This window comes from Peromyscus californicus, unplaced genomic scaffold (genome assembly GCF_007827085.1).
Source record: "Peromyscus californicus insignis strain IS unplaced genomic scaffold, ASM782708v3 Scaffold_2__1_contigs__length_46816999, whole genome shotgun sequence".
NCBI lineage: Eukaryota > Metazoa > Chordata > Mammalia > Rodentia > Cricetidae > Peromyscus > Peromyscus californicus.
Window position 1 is genome coordinate 25,690,559 of NW_026294540.1, and position 14,945 is coordinate 25,705,503.

Here is a 14,945-nt window from a genome sequence, read left to right on the forward strand (position 1 = left end):
CACACTACAGGACCCACTTTTCCAGGGAGTGCCAATCTGCAGGGTGGTACAATGGGAAGGAGGGACATGCTCACAAGTGACGCTTCCCCACTCACAACAGTAAGTTCAGGACAAGGAGCGAAGGAACATGCAGGTGGGATGGCTGCCTCTGGGCCAGTCTGGGGCAACACTCCTAGCCCGTCCTCTATCTAGATGGTTGGACTGGAATTCTTGCAGCCACCTCTCACTGTGCTTCTGGTCACACTCCTGCCCTCAGCTCTCACCTGGACAGCTTCTTCAGCTCATTATTGATGTCATGGTTGCAGGGCTGCTCCTTCTGAGCTCGCACTAGAAAATCCCGGGCCTGCTCATACTCAGTTAGAAGGAGGCAAGCCTGTGAGGAAGGGACACAACATTAGATTAAGATTAGCAGTTGTGGTAGTGGCCCAAGTGAGACCAACTGTTCTGTGGGGTGTGCATATATGGATGGAGACCAGAGGTCAACCTGGCTTCCCTCAAGGGAGTAGCCCACCTTATTTTGGGGGGGAGAGGAGGGGTTTCAAGACAGGGTTTCTCTGTGTAGTTTCAGTGCCTGTCCTGGATTTCGTTCTGTAGACCAGGCTGGCCTCAAAGTCACAGAGCAAAGCCTAGCTCTGCCTCCCAAGTGTTGCCACCCGGTCCACCTTATTTTCGAGACAAGGTCTTCCTCTGGGATTCAGGGCTCCCAATTCATCTAGGCTGACTGGCCAGCAAACTCCAGGGATCTAACCTGTCTCTGCCTCCTCAGTGCAGCGATCTAGCATCCTAGACTCTGGACAATGAGCTCAGGCTCCCAGGCTTGCACACCTGGCAAGCGCTTTATTGAGTGAGTTACTGCCCCAGCCCCTCTCCCCACTTCCTTCTCTTAGGCACTTACCCTCAACTCACCTGTCCACACCTGAAGAGGGCCTTGGCGTTCCTTTGATCAATGAGCAGAGCCTGCTCCCCATAGCGCAGGGCCATGGCAGGTCGGTCCAGCTTCAGGTACACAAAAGACAGGTTGAGGAGGACCAGAAGCTCGGCGGGCTCCACCAGGTGCTGCTCCTCACAGATTGCCAAGCGTCGGTGGAGCAGCAGCAAGGCCTGAGGAGAGGAGGGAAGGCAAAGGATCAGTTCTATATCCTTACCAGTCACATGAACTACTAACCTAAGAAAGAATTCATTTAGCTCTCAGGACACACGGTTAATATATTAAAGTCAGGAGGCTTCTTTTTAAGAGTTATTATTATTTTAAATTATGTATGTGTGTGGGATAGGATGTGTGCATGTGAGTACAGTGCCTGTGGAGGCCAGAAGAGGATACCTGCCTGGAACTGGAGTCTGTGTCTCCTAACGTGGATGCTGGAACTGAACTCAGGTCCTATGCAAGATGAATACATGCTTCTAACCACTGAACCATGTTTCTAGTCAAGTTTGAAGGTTTCTAACAGAAGGCATGCAAACCTAAGTAAGGCAGACGACATGCATACTCTTTTGCCTCAAAAGGAGTAAGGACAGTATACCCAACAAGAGCCAAGACTAAGCTGGATTCCCAGCAGGTGGCCCTCAACTGTCTGTTAAGTCCAGCACAGGGGGAACCCCATGCCTCTGGGCTCCGTCAGCAACAGCACTCTCATATGCACATACCCCCACAGAAACAAACATAAAAACATACACACATACACACACACACACACATATATATGGTTTTGAGAAAGTCTCTATTGCCCTGGCTGTCCTAGATCTCTGTAGACCAGGCTGGCCTCAAACTCTCGGAGATCCACCTGGCTCTGCCTCCCGAGTGCTGGGATTAAAGGTGTGCGCCACCGCTGCCCGGCCACACCTGGCTTTTTATGTAATTTTTTAAAAATTGTGTGTGTATGGATGTTTTCCTGTATGTATGTGTACCACATGTGTGCCTGGTGCCCAGAGATCAGGAGGAGTTATCACATTCTCTGGAACTAGACTTATGAGTTACAAATGGTTGTGAGCCACTATATGGGTGCTGTGACTTGAACTTGGGTCTTCTTTAAAAGAAGTGCTCTAAATTGCTGAACCATCCCTTCAGCACCCCATCCCTGCTTTTCTGAGACAGGGTTTCTCTATATAGCCCTGGTTGTCCTGGAACTCACTCAATATGTAGACCAGGCTAGCCCTGAACTCAGAGAAATCTGCCTGTTTCTGCCTCCCAAATACTGGGAGACTAAGGCACGTACCATTGTGCCAGGCTTTTTTATTTATTTATTTTTATTTTGAGATAAGGTCTAATGTAAGGCCTAGGCAGGTCCTCAAACTCACTATGTAGCAAAGGATGACCTTCAATTTCTTGTTTTTAATTATCTATAAGCACGTGTATCTGTGTGCTTGTCTGTTGGTACATATGCACATGAATGCAGCTGCCGGTGAAGACCAGAGGTAACATATCCTTTGGAGCTGGAGTTACAGGCAGCTGTGAGCTGCCCGGTGTGAGTGCTGGGAACAGAATTCAGATCTGCACTCTTAACTGCCGAGCCCACTCTTAACTAGAAGTCTGCAGCCCAAGCTTCAACTTCTGGTCTTCCTGTCTCCAACCTGGGACTGCACCTGGTTTATGCAATTCTGGGGATGAAACCCAGGGTTTCATGCACGTCAGTTCTACCAACTAAGCTGAATCCCCAGCCCAGGGGGTCTGTCTTCTGAAGAAATGGAACAAAAAAAGATTACTGACTTTGGAATGGGCAGATGGGGTGCTGTTAATGGTGTGTGGAACAGTACTGTTTCCACAGCAGTGAGCCAGGCCTCTGTCTCACTATTCCTGCTTGCCCCACAGCCCTATAGCTTGAGACTGCCACAGAGTGACACCAGTCTCCAGAGTAAGAGGGACGGGAAATCTCACAGATGGCAAACACGATGGAAAAAATCAATCACAACTGGGGGTGGGTGTGCTGGAATGAGAATTTTTTAATACTTTTTTAACTTTATTTTATGTGCACTGGTGTGAAGGTGTTAGATCCCCTGGAACTAGAGTTAGCTTTTTTGAGCTGCCATGTGGGTGCTGGGAATTGAACCCGGGTCCTCTGGAAGAGCAGCCAGTGCTCTTAACTGCTGAGTCATCTCTCCAGCCCCTAGGATTTTTTAATTAATAAACTTTTTTTTGGAGCAGTAATGGGGAATTTTTTTGTACTTACATGTGTGCATGTTTATGTGCATGAGTGCACACATACCTAAAGGTGTATGTACCTGCAAGTGCATGCAGAGACCCAAAGACAACCTCAGGTATCATCCTCAGGAGCCATTCACCTCATTTTTTTCCTGACAGTCTCTCATTGGCCTGAAGCTTGCCAAGTAGATCAGGCTAGCTGGCTAGAGTCCCAGGAATCTGCCTGTCTCTGTCTCTCCAGTACTGGAACTACAAGTAGTCACTACCACACCTGGCTTTTCTTTCTTTTCTTTTTTTTTTTTTTAAATATAGGTTCTCAGGACTAAATCAGATTGTAATGCTTGGTTTCAAGCACTTTACCAACTGAGTTATTTTTCCACCTCCCCAGGAAGGTAACTCCAAATTAAAATAATATACACAGGTAAGAAAAAAGTAAGTGCGTAGCTTAATGAACTTTCATAACTCAAATATACTCAGGAAAACAGCATCAAGAAAAACACACAGGCCAGACATGGTGATGCACACCTTACATCCCAGCACTCAGGAGGCAGAGGCAGGTGAATCTCCGAGTTCAAGGACAGCCTAGTCTACAGAGCAAGGTCTGGTCAGCCAAGAGAACACAGTGATGCTCTGTCTCAAACAGACACACACACACACAAAAAAAATGAACAGACCGAGTCAAGCTTGTGGCTTATGCCTATAACTCAGTACTTGGGAGGCTGAGGAAGGATTACCATGAGCTTGAGGACAGCCTGGGCTAGAGAGTGACCTGTCTTGAAAAACAAAAGGAAAAAAGATCAACATAGAGAACATCACCTCACATCACCCAGCCCCCACTGCCCCTCAAGTCATTTCTAACACAAGGATTTTCTCTGTATATAATATGTGTATGGTGTATGTACATATGCGGGTAGGTTGGTGTGCCCATGTCAGGTGTCCTGCTGTATCACTCTACCTCAATGATTCTCAACCTGTGGGTTGAGACCCCTTTGGGGGTTGAATGACCCTTTCACAGGGGTCACCTAAGACCATTGGAAAACGCAGATATTTATATTATGATTCACAATAGTACTAAAATTACAGTTATGAAGTAGCAACAAAGATAACTTTATGGTTGGGGGTCACCACTACAGAAGGAACTGTAGTAAGGGTCACAGAATTAGGAAGGTTCAGAACCACTGCTCCACCTTCTTCCTTGAGACAAGATCTCTCACTGAACTTGGAGCTAGGCTTCAAGTCTCAGTGATCTTCTTGCCCCTGCCTCCCACAACACTGGGGCTGCAGCACAAACGTGGCCATACCTGGCTTAAAAAAAATCTTTTATGTGTGAGTGTGCATGCCTATAAAAATTTTTTTTTTTTTTTGTTTTTCGAGACAGGGTTTCTCTGTGTAGCTTTGCACCTTTCCTGGATCTTGCTCCGTAGACCAGGCTGGCCTCGAACTCACACAGATCCACCGGCCTCTGCCTCCCATAAATTTACGTGTACTATGTGGTTGTAGGAACCTATGGAGGTCAGAAGAGGGCCTCAGATTCCCTGGAACTGGAGTTACAGGGAGCTGTGAGCCATATGGATGCTGGGAACCAAACTCTAGTTCTCTTCCCTGGTACACCATCTTCCCAGCATCCATGCCCAGCATTTTATATAGGTCCTAGGATTTGAACTCAGATCCTTAAGCTTATAAAGCAAGCACTCTAACTCATTGAACTATCTCCCAGCCCCTTTTTCAGTTTGAGACAAGGTCTAGCTAAGAAGCCCAGGCTGGCCTGGAACTTGTAATCCTCCTGCCTCAGCCTCCTGGGTACTGGGATTAAAGGCATGTGCCACCCCTGCCTGGCTTAATGTGATCTTATTAATGGCTGCCTGTGAAGAGTAGCAAAGAGATGAAGCTTATGTTCTTATGTTTTCTGGGGCTGGATAGATGGCTCAGAGGTTATAAGCATTGTCTGCTCTTCCAGAAGACCTAGGTTCAATTCCCAGCACCACATGGTGGCTCACAGCTGTCTGTAACTCCAGTTCCCAGGGATCAATTCTCAGGGATCAGATATCCTCATCTGGCCTTGCAGTCCCTAAGCATGCACATGGTATACAGACATATATGTAGATTGCACAGCCATACCCATAAACATTTTTTTTTTTTTTTTGGTTTTTCGAGACAGGGTTTCTCTGTGTAGCTTTGTGCCTTTCCTGGAACTCACTTGGTAGCCCAGGCTGGCCTCGAACTCACAGAGATCCGCCTGGCTCTGCCTCCCGAGTGCTGGGATTAAAGGCGTGCGCCACCACCGCCCGGCCCCATAAACATTTTTAAAGATGAAAAGATTTCTGGATCACATACTTCCAGAGCATTCTTACCCGCTTGTACCTCACTTTGGCATCACAGAAGCGATTTTGGCGGAATAGGTAGTTGCCAAACTCCCTCTCAGTTGCTGCTACCTTGAGAACCTTCTGAAGTGGAAACTGTTCTTGCTGTTCCTGAAGAGCAAAGCCAAGAGCAGTGACATGGAGCCAGAAGCCCCAGTGGCACAATGGCAGCCATGTTCCACTCATCAACATTCCCTCTTGGACCTTGTGTGTGCAGAGACCACCCAGGTGAGTGCTGTGACAGGCCCATCTACAGAGTAGCTCGGGGGTCATGGCTGCTGTGATCCTCCTCAGATTCCTCCAGAAGCAGAAGCATCCACAGAAGCTGAGAGCGCCTGCCAAGCTCACACCAATTACTCAACAAGAATTTTCCAGTTCCTGGTTGGTTCAGGGCCCTGGGGGTTCTATGTGTTCATGTTGCTAAACTGACTTCATATCAGAACTGCCCGGAGAACCCTACCAGAGCCCCAAATCTGAACCTGGGTGAGTGCAGCATCATCTAGTCTGTGGAAAGATGTGGACAAGGTGAGACACTCAACTGAGGCACTGACAGTTAGTGTGAAGACCCAATCATATGGAGGACCGAAGCCCGGAATGGATGCACAGTGACCACCACATATGCAGTCAGTGGATGACAGCATCATGTGACTGCTGATGGGATTACAAGCTCTGCTTCTACAGGCTGGGGGAGTGAAAGGCTGCATAGGAAAACCAAGGCTTGGGTTATGAGGACTGTGGCTCTCTATCCCAGTTTTCCTGAGACTGTCTCAGCTTATACCTCATGTCACAGTTATCCTGTAAAGTTAGTAAAAGCCTCTCATTCTCAAGGAGGGACCAATTCTCTAGCTTGTTTTTATGGACCTGGGGATAGAACCTAGAGCTTGTTAATGTTATCACTCTACCACTGACCTACATAGCCCCAACCCATCAGTGGCAGATTCTAGGCAAGAACTATCACTGAATTATATCTCCAAGCCTCAGTCACCTTTGTTATAAGCTACCAGTGTGTGGGGCGTTTACCCACCAACCCCACAGCTCCCCAGAGTTTTCTTGAGTGTGAGCAGCAGGAAATACGAGATAGAAAGATTTATACTGCGGAGATAAACAGAAAATAGAGGATAGCCTCGAGAGGGCCTGGAACCTTTCCCAATGGCCCCGACTGTCTCTGCCCCAGGGTATTTATAGAGACACCAAGGGGTGGAGCAAAAGACCTCCTCCCCTAGTACAGCCAAGTGCAGACCATCTCAGTCCTAATCATCCTCTATGTGGACATGCTGGGTAAAGCCACGAGGAACCTGAAAACGGGCTCCCACACCAGTGCCTAACTTTCTGAAAAGCAGTTACCACCTTGTAGTGAGAACTAAGCAAAGGGCGACTAAACAGCAAACAGCTAATACAGAACTAATCTATACCTTACACTACCTAGCATGTTGTACCTTAGAGGAGAGCAGACACCACTGTGCAGGAGGCTTGGGTGGAACCCAGGGTAGGTGATCTAACAGAACTACCCAAACACAATCCAATCCCTCTCCCTTTAGAAAGGAACGGAAAATCTGAGGTCTTGAACTTACAGCTGAAAGTGCACAAAACTTGTCTGACTCAGCAGAATCAAGGAAGTCAATCAGCTCGATCTCAAACAGGACAGTAGCATTTGGAGGGATGAGGGGTGGGCACCCCAGGGTGCCATAAGCATAGGTTGGCTTGAACAGGAACCTGGCTAATTCTCCTCTGCGCATGCTTAGAAGTCCCAGCTCCATGCCCCAGAGTGTAATATCTGGAAGAAAGGACAGTGAACTCAACTGAGGCTCACCCAGCATCCCATTCAAAGCCACCAGTTTCTCCCTACTCCAAGTGTATGTGCCAACCCAAGTCTTTTGCCCGGGTGCCCCAACTCAATGCTCAGTTGTTTCTGTTGTCCTGCTTTCCCCAAATGCCAGCTTTTGCAGGCTCCATCTCTGTCACACAGTCCGTTCTTTCTTTGAAGATCTCTGCCCTCAATGCCTGTGGTCTACTCTGAAATTTTAAACATTTTTTTTTCCTTTATCCTTATGTGTTTTGCCTATATGCACCACATTCATGCAATTCCCACAGACACCAGAAGAGGGCAGAAACTGGAGTTACAGATGGTTGTAAGCCACCATGTGGGTGCTGTAAATTGAACCCAGTCTACTGGAAAAGCAGCCAGTACTCTTAACCTCTGAGCCATCTCTCCACTCCCCCAGTTGAGATCTTATTCCAACCTCAGGACTCTCATCTCTAGCCTTCTTTTCCATGTAGTGCCTGGGGCCCTGCCAGAAGGAAGGTAATTATAATTTCATTAAGCAAAGCCAGAACACACCCCATAGCTCCATGTCTCATTCAATTCTATGACGTTAGTTTGTGGACTAGAGGCCAACCTCCCCCACCCTAGTAAGGTCCACAAGGATGGGGTTCTCATCATTCATCTGAGCATCGTCTCTTGAGATATGTGCTGCTGTGTGTACATGTGGACGCTAGAGGACAATCTCAGCTGTCATTCCTCAGGTGGCATCCACCTTGCCTTTTGGGCCAAGATCTCTCATTGTCCTGGAGGAGTCTGGTAAGTAGGCTAGGCTGGCTGGTCAGAGCCCCAGGGATCCATCTGTTTCTGCCTCCCTGCACTGAGATTATAAGTACACACTATCACATCTGGCTTTTTTTTGTTGGTTTTTTTTTGGAGACAGGGTTTCTCCGTGTAGTTTTGGTGCCTGTCCTGGATCTCGCTCTGTAGACCAGGCTGGCCTCGAACTCACAGAGATCCGCCTGCCTCTGCCTCCTGAGTGCTGGGATTAAAAGCGTGCACCACCGCTGCCGCTGCCGCCCGGCTTCATTTGTTTCTAAGGGTGGACTCTGTGGGACAGGGAGCAGGCCCTCAAGCTTGCAGAGCAAGCACTTCACTGACTGAGCCTAGGTTCTCCCAGGTCCTACGAGGTCTTGTTTCACCACACATGCTGGGATTAAGTATTCACTGCATTCATTTCATAAACACACAGGAAAAGTGCTCAGAGGATCCAGGTGGAGGGCTCATGTTTATCATTTCATCACTCCACGGCTGGGGCGGGAGGCTTCTGAATTCAAGGTCAGTGTGAGCTGCACAGATTCTGTCTTAAAAGATACCCTGTAGCTGGAGAGATGCAGTTCCAAGTAACTACATAGTGGCTCACAACTGTCTAACTCCAGTTCCAGGGGACTTGGCACCCTCTTCTGGCCTCTGCAAGTACTGGGCATATACATACATGTGGGCAACATATGCATAAAATTAAAAAAAAATCAAGAATAGAAAAACATTCCCAAAAGGTAACTTAGATGCCAAGATAACCTTGCCAGGTAGGCTATCACCCAAAAATAAAGTCCAAGAAGAAAAGTTGATAGATAACCTGGGAGCTTCCCTGAAATCTAAGCTCAGCTACCAACTGTAAGAATCTGTTCTCTGGACACTGTGACAATCCTAAAACACGTCATGCCTTCGTTTGACTAGATGACCCCAGATGACCTTACCTTCTCCAAGTTTCATCAGCCGAGGTGTTTTCCTAAAGCAATTAGAATCGAAAGGCCTGTCCATGTGCTCCAGGTATCCAGAATATTTCACTAGGGCAGAGGGGAAAAGAAAAAAAGCATGAGTGTGAGGAAAACATTTCAAAGACACCCCCAGAGCCATCCTATCACTAACACAGGGAAACACCACAATTATTGGGGCATGGTGGTCCATGTCTGTAATCCCAGCACTTGAGAAATGGAGACAGGAGGGGCCTCAGCTATATAGCAAATTCTATACTAGCACCAGACCCAAGAGTCCCTGTCTAGGGAAAGAAAAGAATTAAATGAGTTAGAGCTGCCTGGCACCAAGACCCACAGGAAAGCTTCTTGTGGGGTTCTGACTTTCAGCACTGAGGTTCAAGGGCTCTCCTAATTGGCCTTTGTTCACTACTCACAATGGTATAGGAAAAGAGGAGATCAGGAGCCTGTTTTACTTCTTAAAACCCCTAGGCAGGCAAGAGTGGCAGCCATCTGTCACCCCAGATCTGCAGGAGCTAAGGCAGGAAGAATGCCGGTTTGAGGCTGGTCTGGGATACAGGGAGATCCTGTATTTAAAAAAAAAAAGGGGGGGGGGCTGGGCTTGGTGGTGCACACCTTTAATCCCAGCGCTATGAAGGCAGAGACAGGTGGATCTCTGAGTTTAAGGGTAGCCTGCTCTACATATATTCTGGTCTACATATGGAGTTACAGGCCAGTCAGGGCTATACAATGAGATCCTGTCTCAAAAACAAACAAACCAACAAAAAATAAAACAAAGGCTGGGGGTGTAGCTGAGTTGGTAGAATGTTTGACTAGCATTCATGAGGCCCAGAGTTCCATCCCCAGCACCGTATAAACCAGACATAGTGGCATACATGAGTAATCCCAGCATTTAGGAGGTAGAGGCAGAAGGATCAGAAATTCTGGGTCATCTTTGGCTACACAGGGTTTGAGGCTGACCTGGGATATATGAGACTGCTTCTTAAAAACCAAACCTTCTCCATTTAGGAGAAGCACATCCAGTCCCATAAAATGCCGTATTTTGGAAATATGAAATCACATACATGAAGACACCTAGATTCTGGGTTCAATCCCAGCACCTTGAAACAAAGTCTTATGGGGTTCACTTGAGCCAACACAACTCACAACTCAATGCAGAAAACAAAACTGTATTGTAATTAAGCCACTACCAATCAATCAGGGCCGCAGAACAGACTCAGGAATTGAATTGCCCAAGCCAGAAAGTTACAGAGCCTTCATGCCTGAGAACTACAAACGTCTGTGCCAAATTAGAGTTGCATTTTTCCACCAATCAGGATTCAGGAATAGGGGACTTTCCTAGCACTACTGTTCTGTGGTACACTTATGTTATTCTCATTGGTTGGTTTACTCAAGGGCGGTGACTGTTCTTGTCTCACCTTGCCAAGCAGGATGCCAGTTACCCAGGGAGGTCTGGGGAGGCCTTGGGAACTTAAACTTTATTTGACCCTTAATTCAAAGGGGAATTTCTATCCAAAATGGCTTCAGTTTGGTTCCTTCTTCCAAAAACAACCACCCTAACCAACCAGGTAGATTGGTGCACACGGTTGTGATGCCAACACTTGGGAAGTAGAGGAAGGATCAGGCCTTCAAGGTCATCCTCTAATACACAGGAGGTTGGAGTTCAGTCTGGGTTATTTTTATGACGCTGTTTCAAAAACAAAACAACACAGACAAACGACAGGGCTGGGGATATAACTCAGTTGGTAGAGGCTTTGCCTAGCATGCACGATGCCTTGGGCTCTGTCCCCAGCACCACATAAAATATAGTCCTGCCCACCCATAATCCCAGCACTCAAAAGGTGGAGACAAAGAGTGTCAGGAGTTCCAACATCATCCTCAGCTACACAGGCAGTTAAGAGGCCGGTCTGGGTTGCATGAGACCCTGCTTCAAAAAACAAAACAAAACTTAGCCGGGCGATGGTGGCGCACACCTTCAATCCCAGCACTCGGGAGGCAGAGGCAGGCGGATCTCTGTGAGTTCGAGGCCAGCCTGGGCTACAGAGTGAGTTCCAGGAAAGGCGCAAAGCAACACAGAGAAACCCTGTCTCGAAAATCAAAACACAAAACAAAACTTAAACCGTAGTTTCCCAAGGACGAAGCAGCCTAGCGGCCTCCATTACCCAGCACGGAAGCATCAGGGGTCACGGGGTCGCCAGCGCCCTCTCGGATGATATCTTTCAGCACACCTCGGTCCCCAGAAATGTCCAACATCCGCTGACTCAATCGCTCGTAGGGAGACTGAGAGAGAGAGAGCGAGAGAGAGAGAAAGCCACAGGCCTCAGGGGTGAGAGCCACCCGGCCGCTTCCCCAGGCCCGTGTCCCCGTTCCCGCCCTCACCTGGCCCGGGACTTCGTCCCCTTCCAGGGCTCCGGGGCCGCGGGTGCTGCCACCCATGGCCGCGCTCCGGGGGCTCCCCACCTCCCCACCTCGTGCTTCCGAGGTTCCCCGACCTCCGTACCTGGCAGTTGTCTCGCGACGGCGGGATTCCATTCCTGAGGCGCGAGAAGACGCTCATCTTGCCGCTCAACGGTCGCCAAACGCCTCACCGGAAGCAACGCCCGGAAGTGAGGCCCCGGGCCGGGCGCGTGCTGCCCACGAGAAACACACGTGATGGACGCTGCCCCCCCGCCGCGAGTGTGCGCATGCGCGGAGGCGGCTCCCGGCATGCACCTCACACGTGGCAGCCGACGCGAAGCATGATGGGGTGGGTACCCGGGGGGTTGCAGGTGAAACCTTTCATGTTTCATAAACAAAGGCTGGGCCTCGAGCCGTTCTTTAGGTCTCTGCGTTGCTGTTTGCCATTCTATCACAGGTAGAACATCGCCACAAAATTAGTGACTTAAAGCGACACCTGCTTTTTTTTTTTTTTTTTTTGGAGCTGAGGATCGAACCCAGGGCCTTGCACTTGCTAGGCAAGAGCTCTACCACTGAGCTAAATCCCTAACCCGACACCCGCTTTTTAACCTCAGGGTTGAATAGTTAGATGTGCAATAACTTATTTTTGTGAGGACCGGATGTAGTCAATATTAGACAAGTGATCTAAGGCTGAACAGCATCCCCAGCCTCCCTTCAGGGGATTCTAAGTAGGTCCCCATCTCCGAACAAGGCATCTAGCCCTTCACTGAGGAGTCTAGACAGGCTCGCTAATGCTGAGCTATGTTCTCAACCCCAGACTTCACTTTTTTTTTTTTTTTTACCCTGAGACAGGGTTTCTCTGTGTAGCTCTGGCTGTTCTGGAATTCGCTCTGTAGACCAGGCTGGCCTCGAACTCACAGAGATCCGCCTGCCTCTTCCTCCCAAGTGCTGGGATTCAAGGTGTGCGCCACCACAGCTGGCTCCAAGATTTCAGATTTTAAAAGTTCGTCATTTAGTGGCATTGATGGAAAGGAGTCTGATGTCAGAGTACAACGCTTGTGACTGTTTTCACATCAAATTCACAAACAGACACCATGGACTGTGCTAGGGATGTAATTCAGTGGTCGAGTGCTTTTGTAGCATGCTCGAGACCCTGGTTCTATCTCCCAACAAGGCAAGAAACAAACCAGGCCAGGCAAGATGGCCAAGCAGGCAAGGTGCTTGCCACCAACCCTGCCAACCAGGACCCACAGGCGGAAGGAGAGAACCGACTATTGCAAGTTATTCTCCACCCTCCCCATGCATAAGGTGGCCCGTGCCTGCAAGCACACACAATAGAAGTTAAAATAAATAAGTAAATAAACAAAGGCAGCTAGCATGCCATTGCCCCCCTCACGTGGTCCAGGACTTCGTCCCCTTCCAGGGGATACAAGCCAGAACAGTGACTGTCTTGACTGGGAGCCTGGACTAGCAGGAGACAAGAGACTTGTTGATGTTTTATTCTTTGCTCTTTTGGGGGCCTGCCACCCAGCTCCCAAATAGATCACACACGGAGGCTTATTCTTAATTATAAATGCCCGGCCTTTAGCTTGGCTTGTTGCTAGTCACCTTTTCTTAAATTATCCCATCCACCTTTTGTCTCTGGACTTTTTCCTTTTCTTACTTCTATATATCTTACTTTCACTCTTTCTCCGTGGCTGGCTGTGTGGTTGAGTGGCTGGTCCCTAGTGTCCTCCTCTCCTTGTTCTCTTGCCTTTTCCTTTTCCTTTTCTTTTTCTTCTCCTTCTCCTCCTCCTCCTCCTTCCAGATTTCTCCTATTTATTCTCTCTGCCTGCCAGCCCTGCCTAACCTATCTCCTGCCTCACCTTTCTCCTGCCTCGCTATTGGCCATTCAGCTCTTTGTTAGACCATCAGGTGTTTTAGACAGGCACAGTAACACAGCTTCACAGAGTTAAACAAATCTAACATAAAAGAATGCAACACAGCTTTGCATTGTTAAACAAATGTTCCAGAGCATAGACAAATGCAACACACCTTAAAATAATATTCAACAAGAGGGACTGACACTGGAAATGCTCTACAACTTGATCTTTTGTTTTGTTTTGCTTTTGAGATAGTCTCAGGAGGATGACTTTGAACTTGTTGTGTAGCTGAGAATGAACCTGAACTTCTGGCCTTCTGTCAGCACTTCCCAAGTCCTGGCATTACAGGTGTTCACCACCCTGTCCAGTTTACACCTTGACCTTGAGAATGAACATACACAAGTAAGATATACATCACTACATCACACTGTGTGGTTAAGATCTGTTCATGTTACACCTCAAATGAAAAAAATCAGAATAAGCAATGTGTTTTATCAGTGTTTTGCACACACACACACACACACACACACACACACACACACACACAAACACACACATCTCACCCAAACCTACAAAACAAGAGAAAATATAAATAAATAAAACACCTTTAAAATTCTGAGTTGGGGGTATTCAGAAAGCTGCTTGTCATAGCGCATACCTGCTCTAGTTTGGAGTTTGTAAGTATGGAGGGCATGCTTGTCTCGCCCCTCCCCCATCCCGGGCAAGGCCACTATCTGCCCACTAGGTTATCATAAAGGACCCAGCAGAGGCTGCCGCCTCAGTCTCGTGGTATGACCCACTTTCCACCTGATTCTGGATGACCTTGGGGACACAGGTGTTGTTGAAAAAAGGGAGTGGAGAGAAGGGGCGGACACCAGGCAGTGGGACTCTGTGTCCAGCTGGGTGCCCCAGGTCTGTGCGTCAGCTGTCCCATTCTGGAAGGAAGAAAAGGCTTGAGTGACCAGATAGAGCTGCTTGTTTGAGATCCTAGTGGGAGGCCTGGTGGACCACAAGAGACCAGGTAACGCAATAGTGGGGGTGGGGATGGGGTTGCTATCATGGTCTAGTGGAGACTTCATTTCTGTTTCCACAGGGGAGCAGGTGGGAGATGAGCACCAAAGCCTCCCCATCCCAGGCTCTCGGAGGACAGTGTTGTTCTGGGACAAGGGACTTGGCGCTTGGTGTTGAGTATGTAGCTAGTGAATAGGTACTGACTTACCAAACATGCCTGAGGCCCCCAGGTTCTATACCCAGCACTGTATAAACTGGATATAATGGGGGCATACCTGTAATTCCAGCACTCTTAGTACTCCAATCTCAGGTGGAGGAGGAGGATCAGGAGTTCAGTCTCATCCATGGCTATATACAGAGTTCAAGGCCATCACCGCTTACACGAGTCTGGTCCCTAAAGGAAAAAACAAACAAACAAAAACCAACAATCTTGCTTTAAGATTACCTAGGTGGGCCAGGAAGTGATGGCACACGCCTTTAGTCCCTGTACTCTGGAGGCAGGGGCAGGTGGATTTTTGTGAGTTCAAGGCCAGCCTGGTCTACAGAGTGAGTTCCAGTACAGCCAGGTCTACACAGAGAAACCCTGTCTTGAAAAACCAGAAAGACAGACAGACAGACAGACACACACACACACAGAGACTCCTT

The 14,945-nt window shown here is 48.3% G+C and overlaps 1 protein-coding gene across 1 annotated transcript in view; it reads right to left on the reverse strand.

Moving 5' to 3' along the window:
- Positions 1 to 14,860, reverse strand: part of Fkbp6 (FKBP prolyl isomerase family member 6 (inactive)) — a 41,614-nt gene extending 26,754 nt beyond the window's left edge. Inside the window, exons 1-10 of the mRNA XM_052754767.1 lie at positions 14,576 to 14,860; positions 13,462 to 13,670; positions 11,743 to 11,875; positions 11,531 to 11,660; positions 11,193 to 11,310; positions 9,013 to 9,102; positions 7,068 to 7,270; positions 5,488 to 5,607; positions 907 to 1,101; positions 264 to 373 (exon numbers count right to left, since the gene is read on the reverse strand). Coding sequence (XP_052610727.1) covers positions 264 to 373; positions 907 to 1,101; positions 5,488 to 5,607; positions 7,068 to 7,270; positions 9,013 to 9,102; positions 11,193 to 11,310; positions 11,531 to 11,587 — 893 coding nt within the window. The 5' untranslated portion in view covers positions 11,588 to 11,660; positions 11,743 to 11,875; positions 13,462 to 13,670; positions 14,576 to 14,860. The remainder of the gene's footprint in view (positions 1 to 263; positions 374 to 906; positions 1,102 to 5,487; positions 5,608 to 7,067; positions 7,271 to 9,012; positions 9,103 to 11,192; positions 11,311 to 11,530; positions 11,661 to 11,742; positions 11,876 to 13,461; positions 13,671 to 14,575) is intronic.
- Between the last annotated feature and the right edge of the window lie 85 nt (positions 14,861 to 14,945).